At 38.0% G+C, this 17,121-nt stretch overlaps 1 protein-coding gene across 3 annotated transcripts in view; it reads left to right on the plus strand.

Annotated features, from left to right (window-relative positions):
* NSMAF (neutral sphingomyelinase activation associated factor) overlaps positions 1 to 13,203 on the plus strand; it is a 39,298-nt gene extending 26,095 nt beyond the window's left edge. Inside the window, exons 18-31 of one of the 3 annotated variants that reach the window (XM_064652463.1) lie at positions 220 to 340; positions 614 to 745; positions 2,532 to 2,574; positions 3,017 to 3,180; positions 4,634 to 4,742; positions 5,716 to 5,774; positions 6,192 to 6,259; positions 7,863 to 7,930; positions 8,157 to 8,280; positions 9,012 to 9,095; positions 10,123 to 10,273; positions 10,655 to 10,757; positions 11,739 to 11,860; positions 12,845 to 13,086. In XM_064652463.1, coding sequence (XP_064508533.1) covers positions 220 to 340; positions 614 to 745; positions 2,532 to 2,574; positions 3,017 to 3,180; positions 4,634 to 4,742; positions 5,716 to 5,774; positions 6,192 to 6,259; positions 7,863 to 7,930; positions 8,157 to 8,280; positions 9,012 to 9,095; positions 10,123 to 10,273; positions 10,655 to 10,757; positions 11,739 to 11,860; positions 12,845 to 12,939 — 1,443 coding nt within the window. In that variant the 3' untranslated portion in view covers positions 12,940 to 13,086. Of the gene's footprint in view, positions 1 to 219; positions 341 to 613; positions 746 to 2,531; positions 2,575 to 3,016; positions 3,181 to 4,633; positions 4,743 to 5,715; positions 5,775 to 6,191; positions 6,260 to 7,862; positions 7,931 to 8,156; positions 8,281 to 9,011; positions 9,096 to 10,122; positions 10,274 to 10,654; positions 10,758 to 11,684; positions 11,861 to 12,844 lie in introns of those variants that run through there. The other 2 variants (XM_064652443.1, XM_064652454.1) reach the window with 2 other exon arrangements.
* The last annotated feature ends 3,918 nt before the right edge of the window (positions 13,204 to 17,121 follow it).

A 17,121-nucleotide genomic window follows, 5' to 3' on the forward strand; every position in this document is an offset into this window, starting at 1 on the left:
TAAAATATGTGTGCCACTCTGAATTTAGTTCAGAGAACTGCCCTGTAGGTAAAACTTGGAAAATTAGTGCTTAACTTTAGGACTTGACATACGAACTTTGAACTTTGGTAACTGTGGCAGTTTGAGCCACTTTCTTTACACTGAATGTATTCTGTTTAAGTGATCAAAACTAAGCTAATCTCAAAACTTGCTTTTTTTGTTTGTTTGTTTAACTTCCAGTTGATTCCAGAATTTTATGAAAACGATCCTAGTTTTCTAGTAAACAGTTTGAAGTTGGACTTGGGAAAAAGGCAGGGTGGAAAGATAGTTGAAGATGTGGAGCTTCCACCTTGGGCATCAGGTAATAATAGTCAAACTTCTTGTATTATATACATTAATTCAAGATTATCTGGATTCCTGGAATGGTGGTCCTTCCTCAAAATATGCATTATGGTTTCTTCTAAAGGAATTCTTTCTTTAAAACATTGACATAATTAATAGTTGCTTTTAATTTTTATAAGAAGTTTGAGGTTTTGTGGGGGGTGTTTGGTTGGCTTTTCAAGAAGGAGGGACAGAGCTGGATACCAATACTGAGTGGGTTATCTTCTCCTTTAATTAACCCTTCTTTTGTCAGGTCCTGATGACTTTCTTCAGAAGAGCCAAGAGGCTTTAGAAAGTCAGTATGTATCAGAACATCTTCATGAATGGATTGACATAATATTTGGCTACAAGCAGAAAGGAAGTGAAGCAGTTGCAGCTCACAATGGTAAATACACACTTTATGGAAACAGGAAAAAAAGGGATGCTTCAATTAGGCAGGAATGGTAAATAACAAGATATCTAATGCTTGTTTTGTTTTGAGCTTTCATAACTGTGCTCTGAATGCTTGATCCCTAAAGGAAATGCAGTTGTTCAGTACTGGAAATAATGACGTATCTGATAACATTGCCTTTGTGGTGATTTGCATCTTTGAGGGTGTACTTAAGGTGGTAGGCAAGAAAATTCTATAGCATTGCTGTAAATTGCTCACACAGCATGGTGTGGCAATATAGTATGGAATTAGTATTTCCCTATTTAAAATGGGCGTCTGCAGGGTCTCCACGTAAACTTGTATTTAACTTTCCCCCATTTCAATTGCAGTATAAGAATTTCAATGCAATATTCCCCCTCCTCCTGAGAGAACTAGCAAGGGAAAGAATGGACTAATGGGCTAAAGCTCTTTAGGAGAAAGAAAGAAGGATTTGTGGGTTTGTCCTTGTCTACCTATATACTACTGCATGTGGGAAGTTTCCCTGTTTGCAATCTTATTCTGAACATGTGTTTAGGCACTGTGGTTGCTAACAAAGGGGAATGTGGTTATGTGATTGCTGTGTTGATGTATTTATCTAAACCTAATAGTAATACCAATTATTAACTTATTCAGAAGTCTGATATTTAACTGTGTATGTTACTAAACAATAAGGAAATGTCCTCATAGTAAGGGAAGATTAGCAGATCATATTTTTATGGTGTTTACTCCAGAAGCAGTGATCCTTTTGAAGGATTGTAAGTAACAGACAATGTTGAGATAATTTGCACTTAGCAAGACAGAAAAAGTTTAGGAAGAAAACCTTACTACAGTGGTGGAGACAGAAGGAATAAGGAACTCCTCATTTGGTAGTCAGTATTTGGTTCCAGGGTAAGATAGTGTAGCTTGTTTTATGATGAGGTGTTTTTGGGGTTTGTTTTAGTTTGGGGTGTGTGGTTTTTTGTTGTTGTTGTTGGGGTTTTTTGTGTTTTGGTGGTTGTTGTTGTTGTTGTTGTTGTTCATTTCTGTTTAGTGTACTTTTCCACATGTCCTTAAAGCATGATTTGGCTATATTTTAGAATTTCAGGGTTTGGCAGCCAGTCATGCTGTGAATGTAAATGTCAATTACAATGTATCAGAGGCTTTAAATACAGTAAATCAGCATATAAGTTATAGCACCTCTATTTTTACCTCTCAAATGAGAGCATTTTATGCATAATATGCTGCTTCTGCTGCAGTGTGGATTTTATTAGCATAATGAATTGCAGACACTTGAGTAGATAAGAGACAGAAGGTATCTGTGTGTAAATGAACTTATGTCAAAGTAAATGTTCTTATGCAGAGGCCCCAAAGTAATTCAGATAATGGCAAATGAAAAGGTGAATACACAGACCTTTCTGATCATTCTTTATTACTTTTTGTTACTTGTCTAAAAACTAACCAGAGATCCAGTTATGCAACTGTTATTTATCTACTTCTGCATTAACTGGGGGAAAGTATTTAATGAAGCTTAAATGAGTCATCCTTCCTTTATGAAAGGACTGATTTCTTTTTGAAACTTTCCAAGAGTCTCCTAAAAATCCTGAACTTCTTTCAGGTTGAAAAAACAGGATTAAAATGTAAGACCTCAAACTTTATAGCCTGCTGAAACAGCTTAGTTGCTTAAATATAGCCAAGATGAGTAAAAAAGAAAGCTTTGTTTTATAGCAAGACAAAAGAATGAGCCTTGTATACCTACAATGTACAAATAAACTTTTTTTTCCAGTGTTTCACCCATTAACTTATGAAGGAGGAGTGGATTTAAACAGGTAATTATCAAGAATCTGAATGTTTTTGTTAAAGCAGTTAGTTGAGTTTTTCAGTATCTCTGCAAGTTCTCTGCCAGCTGTAAAAGGGCTCTGTACATGAATGGTGTAGTTATTCTTTCATGCTCCCAAATATGCAGAGAACCAGCATCATGTTCTCAGTTTTAGCATGTCTTGGAAGATTGTTACTTGAACATTTCTTCAGTCCAGCTTTTTGAAATTGCTTCACTTTTTCAATTGATGAGCATATTGCCATTGTACATAAACAAAATGATGCAGCTATCATATGACTGTCTGTCAAATCTATAGTAAATCAGTTCTGTAAGAATTTGTGATGGCCTATAGTGCTATAGTAACTGCACATGCAGGCCCTTGCTTTCAGGGAACGGGAAGGGAAAAAAAGTACTCACCTCCTTGGCTTAATTATATATCTTGTTTTATAAAGTATTATGGACCCCAATGAAAAAGTAGCTCTGCTGACACAAATTTTGGAGTTTGGACAGACGCCAAAGCAGTTGTTTACAACCCCTCATCCTCAAAGGATAATACCGAGGTTGAAAAGCTTGTCTCGAACATCGAGTCACAGCGTTTCCATAACTGAGTCTCCAGGTAAATGTTTAACAGATAAACTGATGATGTAAAGGATTTGTAACTTTGAGTAGTTCTGTGTCTTTCTCCCCCAGGATCTCATTATTCAGCTGTCTTGGTTCCATTCTCTGTAAGCCAACTCAAAATAAATCCATGAACTAAATGGTAAAGAAAAATGGACAACACCAGTTTCAAATTTGAAAAGATGTCAGCCTGCTTTGTCCTTCATTTTGCCTTCTGTTCCAGTGATCTCTGGGACTGTTCAACCTCTGCTTCTGAAGCTGTGGGAGGGCTGTCATCCCTGGCCTTTCACAACACTTCAAATTCAAGCTGATAATACAACAGTTTCAGTGACTGTATCTGCATTGTAGATGGTGTAAAGATTTGTTCAGGTTTTTAACAGGGATGTTCTTCGGGGTGATCATTTGGCTTGATCAAAGTAACCCCTAGTAGCTAAATTAAGCATCTGAATTTTTTCCCTTTTCCATTACCTGAATGAAAATATGTAAGGAAAGTACTCTTTTTTCCCCCCCTAAATACAAAGGGACAAAGTTGATTAAATAACTTCAAGAAAAGGATATGTCATGCCTTCACAGACTTCTGTTCAAGGCAGAATTTACACCACTTCTCTGAAACTAAGATGCTATTGTCCTCATCATATGTGCAGTGATCCAGCTATAAATTGGACTGAATCTTCAGCCCAGGTATCACTTGGAAAGGTTTTTCTCAATTGAAATTGACTTCAATTCACCTAACATTTGATGGCCTTCATTTTTAAGCAGAGGACTGAAGACGAGTGCTACTTAGTGTGGCAACCTGTAGCATCCAGATGGCAAGAGTGGCTTTGAAAGTTGTATGTGATGATAATGGTCATATGTGTTAAATAGATGTGGTGGTATGCTGCCTAAGTCATTAATTCACAGGTGAACAGTTCCTCTTGGGTTTGACCTTTTTATAGTAATTGACATCTAATTATTTCAATTTTGTTGCATTTTTCACTCCTTTTGTAACAGTGCAGTGAAATGAAGTTGTGACATTCAAAACAGAGTGCAACAGAATAACAAAAGCATATGCTTTATTGTAGCAATAAATTGGTTTTCTAGTACTGTTACATTTGGAAAGCTCTTGGCATTTCAAAGGCTCCTAAACATCTTTGCCAAAAAGTTTTTGGTTTTTCTATTTTGTTTGTTTTCCATTTTGGAATTATGTTCTGTAAAGTCTGCAGTTTAAAAGCCCTGGTTTGGGGAGAAAAATCCTATTTTTGACTGTGTAAGCCTATGGAAATTAAGGAAGAGACTTGGAAATAAGCTATTGATCTTGTCACTCTCCACATTAGCCTAAAGGTCTTATTCCTGGAGCTCTGCATTATTTCAGTACTTTCATATTTATGTCTGCAACTTCAGCTACCTACGTATTTGAAATCTGTCTTTATTTTCTATTTGTGATGAAACTTTGTCGTGGCATTTTATTGCAGTTTCTCCAAATGAAGAATCATTTGAAGATTTGACAGAAGAAAGTATAACACTTGCCTGGAACAATATTGCCAAATTAAAATTAGATGAGCAATATAAAATTCACAAAGAGTAGGTACTATTCTTTTCAGTCAAAATTCTTCCATTTAATTGGGGTGGGGGTCTGTGTGTCAATTTGAATGATGGGTTAGGGTTTCAGGTAAATACTTTTCTTTGTGAGATGGCTTATTGATTTGATTATGCAAGATGAGTCTGAGTATATGGTGGGTTATCAATCTAGAAAAGGTATTTGTCAGGTTGATTTTGTTGTTGTTGTTGTTCCTTATGCAGAGCTAGAGCTAAGTTCATTACTCTTTCAGTACCTGAAGCAGCAGCCAGATAAAGACTTCCATTTATTTTTTTTTATAACCCCAGGAGGACCTAACTTCTTCATCCTATCTGATTTGAAAGGTTAAACACTTAACTTCAGCTACTGTACACCTCAAGCTGCTGCTGTGTGAGCAGTTTGCCAAGTCTCCAGCTATAGGTTTTCAGTTAATCCAGGTACCAAACTACTGTTCTGATGGATTCTTAGGGAGTCAAGAGTCAGGAGGGCCACTTCAGGTGAACTTTGAAAATACCAAATAACGAACAATGTCAGCTATATTTCAAAGAACAGATTTTTCTTTGGCCCCATCCCTTGTCCTAGTGGCCAGACTACTAGGAGGATTTCTTTCTACCTTAATTCCAGCTACTTTTTTGGTGATTGCAACCCAATCTAGGAAAATATTATTATGCCCATAAAACAAGGTAATATCTGTAGTTGAGAAAGGGCTTCTGTTACCAGATTGTTAGCATCCTTTCTGATGAGGATGAAGTTCTTGCAGAACACTATGGGGGTCCTGTACTAGCGTTTCCCATTTTGTATCAAGATATATTTTGGTCTCTAGGACAGATAACACACCACTGCAGTGCCTTTAATCTCCTTGAATGTCTTAGTTCTTACAGAGATCAAATAACAGATTTCAACTGTAGTCTATTTATAGTATGGTAGTTAAGTTTTAAAACCTATGAAGTCACCTACAAGCTTGTTTGCATTAAACAGGGCAATTACTGGAATAGCAGTCCCTTGCAGTGGGTCTTCTGTTTTCACTACATCCCAAGGTAAGTATTATTGCACAGGTATTTACCAAATGCAGGTTTGTTTTTGAACAAAATGGCATGAAATTTAAATACATATTTCCTGCAATTAAATAGTTCAAGTAATGAATTTGTTCACCTTCAGATGACTTTGACTCAAGGATTTCAATATTATCTAGGCTTGGGAAGATAATGTTGGTAATAATAGATAATAATAGAAATTTCTCCATTTAGATACCAGAGTTCTCCTAGAGTTGGATGAGCAGGTAACTGGTTCAAAACAGGGTAGTCCCAGGCCCAAGTCACAAAGTTTCTCAGACTATGAGAAACCTATATTTGCTTTTCACAGTAAGGTATTTGAATATTCAGCCAAGAGCAAAATTATTATCCTCTCTAATATAAAATAGTCCTTTTATCTTCTATTTTGTCCATCTTCCCCAGATTCAACTTTGAAGATGTTTTCCAAAGAGTCAAAAACTATCCAGAGAAGTGTGTCTTTTTCTAACATGGTAAGTTGCTGTCAAAATAAAACCAAGATCATTGGGAATCTTCTGAAAGCTGCTCAGAGAGATGGCTCTTAGCATACATCAATGCTTCTTTTCTTTCCCCTGCCTACTCAATTGTACTGTGTGTGAATAATTCAGCAGAGTGAATCGAAACTCTGTCAGGCCACCAGAGAGACAGAGCACATTCTGCAAACATGGGGAAGGAGCATTTAATGGTTTCACTTTACTTCTGCACTAGCTCTGTTCTGAGTTGGCCTGCTATCCAGGGGAAGGGCTTGTGGTAGACAAAGCTGGTCTGGCGTGAGCAGAGACTAGTCTTCCTGAGCAACCTTGAGCTGCCACTGGGACCAGAATTACAAAGCTTAGATTTCTCCCATGTGCTCACATTGCCTTACTGCACTCAAGTGTTTGAAGGCTGTCAGTCAGCTGGGAGAGGAAAACCAAGCACAGGGAGTAGAATCTATGCTGGGTGAATTTGAGCCATGCTTCTTCAATGAGCAGCGATCTCAGCAACCTCTGAACAACCCTTTGCTCCTAAAACAGAGCTTGGAAAGACATTTTGAATTTGATTTTTTTTTTTCCTGTGCTTGAGCACTTTGGCCAGACCTGGGTCATAAAGATACACTCCCAGTTGTCGTGTTCAGTCTTTGATTGCAGCAAGACACTTAAATGGATAGCTTTCTCTGTACCATCATCTCTAGGGTAAACAAGAATGGCAAATAGGTTGCCCAAACAGAAGCCATAGCACGCACTAACTGGTCACCAAGTAAGTTGCAGGATCAAGACCCTATGGTCTGCCATGGGACATGGTAGCAGGTGAATCTCAGTACAGCAATTCCCAGTGTTTAGCAAAGGGAAACTTAGGAACATTGTTTCTTGGCACTGTAAGAAGGGAGCTCTGATTCCTAAGCCAAAAGTCTGTTTTTCATGAGGAGGCCTTGTACACTCTTTTATTCTTCTCCTCTCTGTAGTTTTAGTGCTGATCTATTGCAGCAATGCTAGAAGAAACAGTCTTTACAGTCCAGCAGCTTGCTGTTTTTTAAACAGATCTAAAATATGACCAGTAATGATATTAGCAGAAGCACTGATCTGATTGGTGGGTTTGTTTTTTTTTTCTTTTGCCTTGTTGTTTCCAGTGATGGTAATGTAACTGAGCAGGTGTCTGTAAATAATGTTTCTTTTTGAGAGTATTAGGAATTAGGTAGTTACGTTTGTTCGTTGAAAGAGCTGGGCTGATAAGTAGCTGTGGAGGACAGCAAACATCAAAAGAAACCTTCATTTTTGGTTTCTGTCAGTTGTTTGCATCTAGAATTGACAGCAGCTTACAAGATGAAGAGCTGACCCAATTTCTCCTGAATGAGGAATTACATACCATGTCCTCGAAACACCAGCATTTGAAAAGATCCATCAGTTCTGCATGTATTTCTGAACTTCAGTGCTACATTTATTTAGCAGAAATTAAATATTCTTGCTGTTCAGTGTCCAAAGTCCAGGGTTTTTCTTGATTAGTGTTCATATAACACTTGCATGTTATGTTTATAGAAGATTAAAATACTTATTCTCCAAAATCATGTTCGTGAACACTACTTCTTTCTTTTTCTTACAGGCTTTGTCATCTTGTCTAATCTTACCAGGAGATACTACTGTCATAAGTTCTTCATGGGACAATCATATGTGTGTATTTACTTCCTATTGACTTTATTGAATTGCATGGAGTGTCTTGGTTGTTATGTTTGTGGGTTTAGATAATGATAATGAAATTCATTGTTAAACACAGTGTCTATTTTCTATTTTTTTCCACTAGCTTTCTGTTAGAAACTACAGAAGCAAAGTCACTTTACTTAGGGAAAAAAAAAAGTTTTATGAAGGTGGGAATGATTTTATAACCTTTTCCTATTAGATATTTTTATTCAGTTGCCTTTGGAAGACAGCAAGATATCCTAATGGGACATGATGATGCAGTCAGTAAGATCCGTTGGTGTGATGGGCGTTTATATTCTGCATCTTGGGATTCCACTGTGAAGGTTTGTAGATGGGTTTGTTACACTTCCATAACTATTTATAGCTAGCACTTTATAAAATGCAGCCAGCCAAATGCTTTGGGGTGGATATACCTGCTGTACTAGAATAATAACTTAGCTAGTATCACAGTAAGTTTATTTCTAGAATATCTTCTTCATTTAGTTTTATCTCAACTGTTTCAAAGCTAAGTGCTACTTTTCAAGAAAATCTGTTCATTCTAACTTACTGTAGACAGGGGGATTTTGAAGGCAAACTGTATTTGTTGGAGGAACTGGAATGTTTTCTGACTTTGACTGGTGATTCTTTCTCCTTAGTGGAATAGGCTTCCAAAATGTTTAATAGTTTTGTAGTTTATGTTCTTCAGCTAAGGGGACCAGAAACTTGATAATCTAAAGAGCATGCCTACAATTAGGTGGAAAGATAATTTGGAATTAGAGACAGAAAAGAATTTTCCAAAGCCTTGTGTGTGGCTTTTTGATAAGTACACATTCAGTGCAGTGATATACCCGTGCACAGGAGGGCTCCTGTAGGCTATCTGGAATCAGCATACTCATGTTTAGTATGTGGCTCTGCTTAGGGTAAATGAGTTCAGGTGTCATTTGTTGTTGTGTTCTGCCACGTAGGCAAGGCCCACAGTGAGCACAAGTCCTCCTTGTATCCTGAGAATTCAGAGGAAACTCGTCAGGGGTTATACTAATGCTTCCTTGAGCAAACCTAACTATCTGTGTTGTAGGTGTGGCATTGTGTTCCTGGAGTGACCTTGAGCAATAAAAAACACCACTTTGAACTGCTTGCAGAGTTAGAGCATGATGTTAGTGTAAGTATGTTGATATTCTAACTTGGAATAAGAAAATTAATTGCTTGTTTAAAATCAAAATCATGATCTAGTGGTAAAGCACAAGGATTGGGTTAGGGGGCTAAGAACGCATGTTTTGGGAAATAGGTATAGGGGCTTTTTGTTTCATTTTGGGGTTTTCTTTGTCTGATGTATCCTGTACCAGTGTCCTCTGCTTCCTGAGTTGAAAGGTCCTCTTTGGGGGATTGAAGCAACAGAGGTTTAAATTCCTTTGTATAAACAGAGATTTCTTTATTTGCCTTGCTCAGCTTGTATGTCCCTATGGGGGCAGGGAGGTTTGGGTTTGTTTTTTTTTTTGTTTGTTTGCTTCTTTGGTTTTGGAAGCAGACTGATCTTTTTCAGCTATTTTGATTGCCCCTTAATGTAAGGCAAGCAAATGAAAAAATTCCTCTGAGTTGTTTACCATAGTATAAAATATCTTAGTGAATTTCACTATAAATATATATTGTGTGCAGTGAATCATAAATGTGTAACTGCACACTTTGTTTATAGCCTCTAACATCAACCTAGTAAGATATTTAGAATTACTGTGTTCTAAACCTTCTTAATAGTTTTTTTAACAGGTCACAACGTAGGCAAATACTGAAACAGTTCTGGTAACATTTAAGAACTGTACTGAAGAGAATTGGAAACAACTGATGGGTAGGAAGTTTTTTAAAAGTAAAGAATTTTACCCTTAAGGGTAAAGTCTTACATTTAAATGGACAATATGGGAACTAAAAGTAATCTGAAATGTCACCTAGCATTTCTGATTCTGCAAACCACAAGCATTTTAAGATATCATCAAAACAACCTATTTTTTACTTTTTATGGTCTGGATTTTTCATAGTTGTACCTAATTTAGAATGTTGCAGAATTAAATTAAAGGCTTTTTGTAAATAAAATATCATCTTACAGACAATGGGCTTGGTTCTGTGTATGTTTAAAACCTGTCTCAAGATGGCTGACATGAAAGAATAGGAAAATCATGGAATATTTAACTTTCTAGGTAAATACAATCGACCTTAATGCTGCACATACTATACTGGCATCTGGAACCAAAGACGGTACCATTAGTGTTTGGGATGTTACTACAGCAACAGTGTTACACCAGTTGCCATGTCATTCTGGGACTGTATTTGATGCTGCTTTTAGTCCTGGTACGTTGGATTTTAGATTTTAATACGCATCTTTGGCAATTTCTAAGGGAATCTTATTCCTGATACCATGCAACATACCCATGTTACTGGAATCACTACTTTAAGCGGGATGGTGAGATGTTTTGGATTGACACACATCTCCATTATAAACAATATAATCGTACACAGGGCTATGCTAGGCTCTAGACCAGTGGTCTAGACTCTAAACCAATCTTGTTTATCATTGCTTGCTTGGAGACTTAATTTGCAGTAAATTATTTAGAGACAAGTAGGTCAGGCAATGTCACATCCAACATGCTGTATCACAGACTGCTTTAGTAACAAGAACTGAATATCTAAACGTGCTTTTTTTTGGTTCGTTTGCTTTCTTCTTTTGTACAGACAGCAGACATCTACTCAGCACAGGAGAGGACTCTTGTTTTAAAGTAATAGATGTACAAACTGGAATGCTTATATCTTCTGTAACTACTGATGAGCCACAGAGGTAATGCTGAAAATGTGCATGTGACAAAGCTGCAAAGCCAACTTCGCTAACCGTGGAGATGGTGATAGCAGAGTGGAAAGAGCACTAATGCCAGCAACTTTGTTTTAGTGGATTACTTTTTAGAGTACAAAGTCTGACATTCTAGCATGTTGCGTGCATTAGAATGAAGCTTTCCAAACTGGGGGAAAAAACAAACAAATATCTAAGTAAATAACTATTTTGTGGGTTTTTTTGAACAATAACATTAAGGTCCATAAAAAATGATGACAGCTATAGCTAACCAGCTCTTATAGCAGCTGAGCTATGGACATGTCTAGCAAGGAGACAGTTCTCTTATTTAAATCATATCTGTCACTAATACTGATTTATTTTTTTAATTTTTTCCTTTTTATTTCAACAATCTTAAGAAAGTTTGGCTGTTACATTTAAAGACTGATCATTTTTTTCCACAAACTGAAAAGCATACAGTTATTTATGGTCTATCAGGTAAACATATGGAATGCTTCCTCAGTTACTGGAGTAAAAATATAGCAGCCATACATGGAATACACTTGTTCACTTTTTTTGTGGGTTTACATTAATATATATGCATATGCACATATATATTTTCATTAGTTATTTACTGGAAAGTCATCTTTGCAGTTCAAGTGAGTGTTTCAGGAATATGAAGTGGCAGAAGTGAAAGTGGTGGCTCATGAGAGTACTGGGATATCATACATATATGTAGCTGACTGGGTCTTCTGTTATGGAAATACGTTTCATCCTTCGGTGGGGAGAAGGTCTGGCTGGATCTAGGGCAGTCAGAGAAGCAAGTTCGGGTCATGACACTTTAAAATAATTTGGGAATAAGGTTTCCAGAAAGACTGTGTTAAAGGGTAGAGTATCCTTTGATTTTGTACCTCTATTTTCAATTCTTTTTTGACTTAGTTTGGAAATGTTTGGCTCTCATTATACAAAAGCTTGACAATGAACTGATTTCAGAATGACTTGCAGATGCTTCAAATGGGATGGAAACACCATCTTATCGGGAGCTCAGTCTGGTGAATTACTGATCTGGGACCTTCTTGGAGGAAAAGTTACTGAAAGAATCAAAGGACATACAGGTATGCCTGAACTATTCTTATTCTCAAAATTCATGGAAGATTCCCGTTTTTCAGCTCTGTTAATCAAATAGTAACTGAATAATAATTGAAAGATTTTGAGAGCCATCTGCTCAGCCAGTGGGCTGTTCCTGATGTTAGGGTTACCTGGAACACCAGAACTAAAATAGATCCATATGAGCCTCCTAGAAAATCTAATAACAGTGGAGGAATATTGCTGTTTACAATACTGGCAAGAGGGAAATTACTTTCAGTTTTTCTAATTCACACATCTCAAATTCAACATTTTTCTACCTCATAGCCGTCAAAGCATAGTATAGACTGTACTGTATCTTTTGTCACAGTCTATCCAGACTGACTCTAACAACAAATTAAGTAAAGTTCACTAGAGAAATAGTTTTAGATGGGGATTTCTAGGCTGATTAAATGTATCTGTATAGTCTTACTTCATTAGCAACCATTAGCTGTTTGAAGGACAAAAGCTTCTCACTTTTATTTTGTTCGGTTTTTAAGGCTATTTGACTAAGAACAGTTGTGTCAAACTTCCCCACTGTAAGCTTGTACTCTGGAACTTGACCTGTGTAGAGATCATTTTGTAGCTGGGGAGTCTTTGAAAGTGGGCTTCTAGGATGTGGTAGAAGATGTGAATACATTTCTAACATGAGAAGTCCTAATGGCAGAGCAAAAAAGCTCATTTTCACCAGGAATTCTTTTCCTAGTGTGCCCCCTGCATTCCTCACTGCAGCTGATGTTGTCTCTCTAGTACACAAAGTCAGCTGAGGCAATGGAGTGTGAGATCATTACTGTGAATAGGAGCAGCCACCTAGATGGCTACTAAAATTCTTCTTAGCATATATGGTGTTAGTGTAATCCAGACTAATGACCAGACAAAGATCATCTCTCTTAAGAAGATCTATTCTGTCTTCTTGAGTATCACACCTATTTGCATTTGGACTTACTTGTTTGTTGTTTGGGTTTTTTTCCCAGGTGCTGTAACATCCATGTGGATGAATGAACAGTGCAACAGTGTTATTACAGGAGGGGAAGACAAACAAATCATGTTCTGGAAACTGCAATACTAAGTGCCTTTCCCTCCAGCTGTTTAAAGGAACTCTAATTTTAAAAGAAACCTTTTAAAGGAACTTAACTGTGTGCAATGATGGTTGCTGAAGTTCAACCAGATAGGAAGCTTTGTTCAACTACAACTTTCTATGTTATGGTGACTTCACTGAGAGCTCTTAACTTCCATAGCGTATGCATTTGTTTTTCATGGACTATCATACTGAAATTGCTTGTCTAAAATGATAACTGATATGAAATTAAAGACCTATTTTTCTGTAATTAAAGAGCTCTTAACTTGCAGTCATTGTTTGCTTTACATGGAATGCATCATGGCTTGCTGTTTGAACTGGTTTGAAAGAAGAAGCATTTGATTCTTAATTTAAGCCTTTTAGGACATCTGCAGCTTCGTGTCATGTCTCATGACATGATGCGTGTACCTCTAGTGTTATAGTCAACCTTCCTTCTTAGTGAACATGCATGTGATTGCAAATACTGCTTGGTGCACCAAGGCAGCTGCTGTTCTGAGCAGTGGTCAGTCTGGTCTGCTAGATAGCCTTCAGCTGTGGTTATTTGGAAAGGCATAGAGCAGAATAAGAATGTATTCTATATTGCTTTTTCTTACTGAAAAATAGCACTGATATATTGGCCTGAAAGAAAGACAAACATAAAACTGATTGCCTAACAGAGAACAGTTACAGATAACATGTGTTGATATAAGTATTCCCCTAATCCTGTGCCTTAAATTAGTCTTTTATGCTCTGTTACTATTGCCTTTCATGACTTGTATTACTATCCTTCTCTTAGTAATCCAGCATTTTCATGTTTTGTTTAGTGTTCTCAACCACTTTCAACTCAAATCACCTTTGAGACAGAATTTAAATACAGCATTTAAAAGAGCTACAGCTCCTGGGCTTATCCTGATTTATTCTGGGTTACTCTCTTAACCCAGGGACAAAGCAGTGTTGCACAAGGATTATTCTCCAGCGTATCATTTCCTGTCAGGAGCTTTTCTGAAGTGAGAGACTTGAAATAGTATTTAAATGATTTATTACAGCAATGAGCATTTGCAGTGGTGATGTTGCCTGAGTATGACCCAAGATCAATATTTATTTCACTGCTGGTATTCTCCACTGTCGGTGTTGTCCATGTGTCCAGGACAAACATTCTTCTGAATTATGTTCACTCAGTCCTCTGTCTGTAGATATCCTGCCTTGGGTTTGACACCCAGTGCCTATTCCAGAGCACAGCTGTATTGTAAAACAAATGGCCTGTGGTTAAGGGCTGTTCTCTCACTCCCTTGATCTTTTATTATGCTGGAGTGTGAACTTACTTTTCAGTAAGGCAGTGGTATTAAACCAAACTGGTATTTATTTCAGCTGCACTACTCACTTGGCTTAGCAAATAACTGAACGTTTATGTAATCAAGGAGTGTGTGTGGGGAAGGCACATGGGGCAAAAGAATAAGCCGTATCACACTGCTGGTACCAGTCTTAATCTTGCAGGAGAATGTTTGGTGTCTGCACAGTTTCTTCACCTTTCAATTTATTTACTTCCCAAAAATATCTGTGTGTAGGCAAAGATAGAATGTGATTTTTCTACACTTGCCTGAAAACGTGTTGGAGGATTGTCCTTTCTCACTAGGGGTCCTCTTGCTGAGCTAAACCAGAGGAAAATGACCCTAAAGATGTGACCCCTCAGTTTCAACTTAAACTACCTCAGAGAGAATATACTCTTAACTTTCTTTTGATTAAATATGGATGCAGGCCGTGCATAGCTCTTGAGTGCATCTGAGGTTTACTTTCTGCTGGAAAGCATGCTCACAAAACAGCTATCAGCCAGCTTCTTCATTGCCTAAAGCAGCCATAGCTTTTAAAGGGGGGGGGGGGAATCAAGTTAAACCCGTTACTATGTTAGTATGTTGTGTTGGGGATTTTTTTTTTTACAAATCATATGTGTGCAAGGAGCTACATATAGATCACGATTTTCTTGGAGCTTAGCTCAAATTAATCTATGTATATACATTTAACTGTAAGTTACTCTTTAATGCTAGGTAATTTCTGCCTTAAAACAGGAGCTTTTTGATTATTCTTCACTTGTGGTTGCTACATGCTATAGCTGGAAGGAAAACACTAAGTACTTGTACTGAAGTTGTACCTGTTCGTTATTTCCAGTAGATCTCCCCCTTAGTTGCAGCTATCTGTTTGATAACAACAAGATGAGTATTGTTTTCTTACGTTCCCCCAACGTGTTTTTGTCTCTGTTTACTTTTTTTACTTTTAGTTTTAGACAGATTTGTTTTTAGTAAGGAGTTTAGGTGGCCAAACCTCACTGATCAACCTGCTTTAGGTATAGAACTGGCCTCTGCTGCCTCATCTGATCCTAAGTAAAAACTGATCAGCATTTCAGTATGTTGGTTTGGGATTTCTCCAAGGATTTCACAGCTAAGCCACGGTCCTTAGAGCTGACTGCTGCAGGCCACAAGTCCTGTGCCCATGAGCCTGAATTATATCTATGTTAGATGAAGTCAGCAATTACTGCCAGTGCATACTTGCCAAAGTGGTTCCAGAGACACATAATTTAGTAACCAAACAGTCCAATTAAAATTACTCCCAGGATGAATTTGATCACCACTAAAGCCTGAAGTGGTGTGATGGTTTTCTCTTGGTTACCATAACTGAGAAAATAATTTGAGAAACAGGAATCTACACAATAAGGCTTTTCGTGACAGGCAGAGTTGAGCTTCCACTGCTAAACTTCAGTCATCCCAGAAAGAGCAGGTCTGTGGCTCAGATCCACAACCCTAAGCCTTCCCCCATCACTGCTTTTCCTACAAACTGGAAAAGCTGCAATTAGCTACACATGCTAATAAAGGACTGGCAGATGAGACTCCTTTTATTGCAGACTGCCAATCTCTGAACTGTTTCCCTTCTTCTTGATGTGATCTCTTATAAACATCTTTTGAAGTATTATCTCCCTTAAATGGACAAGCAAGTAAATAATTAAGATACCACCCTTCCCAGACCAAATCCGGATCCAGATCAGTTCTGAATGAACAGTTGAAGTGATTCCCCAAATCCATCTTAGAACAAATAATACCTATACTAAACTGAAGTTCGATGCTTTGGGCTACTGCCCACTATGAGGAAGACCAAAGTTCAGTAATCCTAAATTTCATAGCTGAAACCTGGAACATAACAGGGGAGGAAAAAAAAAAAAAAGAAAAATCACTACAACTGGTATTTAACTTCAGATCACTGAACTTGAAAGTTTCAGCTGAATATGCCTATGACCTGTTGTGGTGGCTTGACCCCAACCAGCAGCTGAGCCACTACAGAGTTTCCCCCCTCACCCTGCCCACAGCAGGATGGGCAAGAGAATCAGAAGGGCAAAAGCTAGGAAAACTTGTGGATTGCAAAAGATGGTTTACTAAGTGAAGGGAAAAAAAATAAAAAATTGATGCAAAGGTAATCACTTCCCAGATCCCACCAGCAGACTCATGCCCAGTCTCCAAGCAACAACTGCTTTGGAAGGATTCTCCCCAAAATTATTGCTGAGCATAATGTCAAAGGGTGTGGGATTTTCCCTTGCTCAGTTTGGGCCAGCTGTGCTCCCTCTCAGCCTCCTGACTCCCTGAGCCTGCTTACTGGGGGCAGGGGACAGAGGGAGAAGCAGGAAAGGCCTTGACACAGTTCAAGTACAGCTCAGCAACAGCAAACACACTGGTGTGTTATCATCCCTGCCCTGGTCACAAGCCTCAAACACAGCACCACACCAGCTGCTACAACAACAGTTAACTCCCTCACAGCCAGACCCAGCAAGCTGCAAACAGTTTTCAAATTAAATTCCAACTCTACAATTAGCATGTCTTGTAGCTGGCTTGTGTTGTAAGGGGCCTTAAAGATCATCTCATTCTAGCCCCTCTGCCGGGGCAGGGACACCTTTCACTAGATCAGGTTGTTCAGAGCCCCATCCAGCCTGGCCTTGAACACTTTCAGGACAGGGCATCCACAACTTCCCTGGGCAGCCTGTTCCAGTGCCTCACCACCCTCACAGTGAAGAATTTCTTCCATTAAGCACATCTTGTTTAAAGTATCCCAGAGCTATCCTTCTAAAACATTTCAATGTCACAGGCAGTGAGCTTTTTTAGATATTTTACACTGTATTTCCTGTCTTCATTGTTGCCTGCAACTGACCTCAATAAA

This window comes from Pseudopipra pipra, chromosome 1, assembly GCF_036250125.1.
Source record: "Pseudopipra pipra isolate bDixPip1 chromosome 1, bDixPip1.hap1, whole genome shotgun sequence".
Lineage (NCBI taxonomy): Eukaryota > Metazoa > Chordata > Aves > Passeriformes > Pipridae > Pseudopipra > Pseudopipra pipra.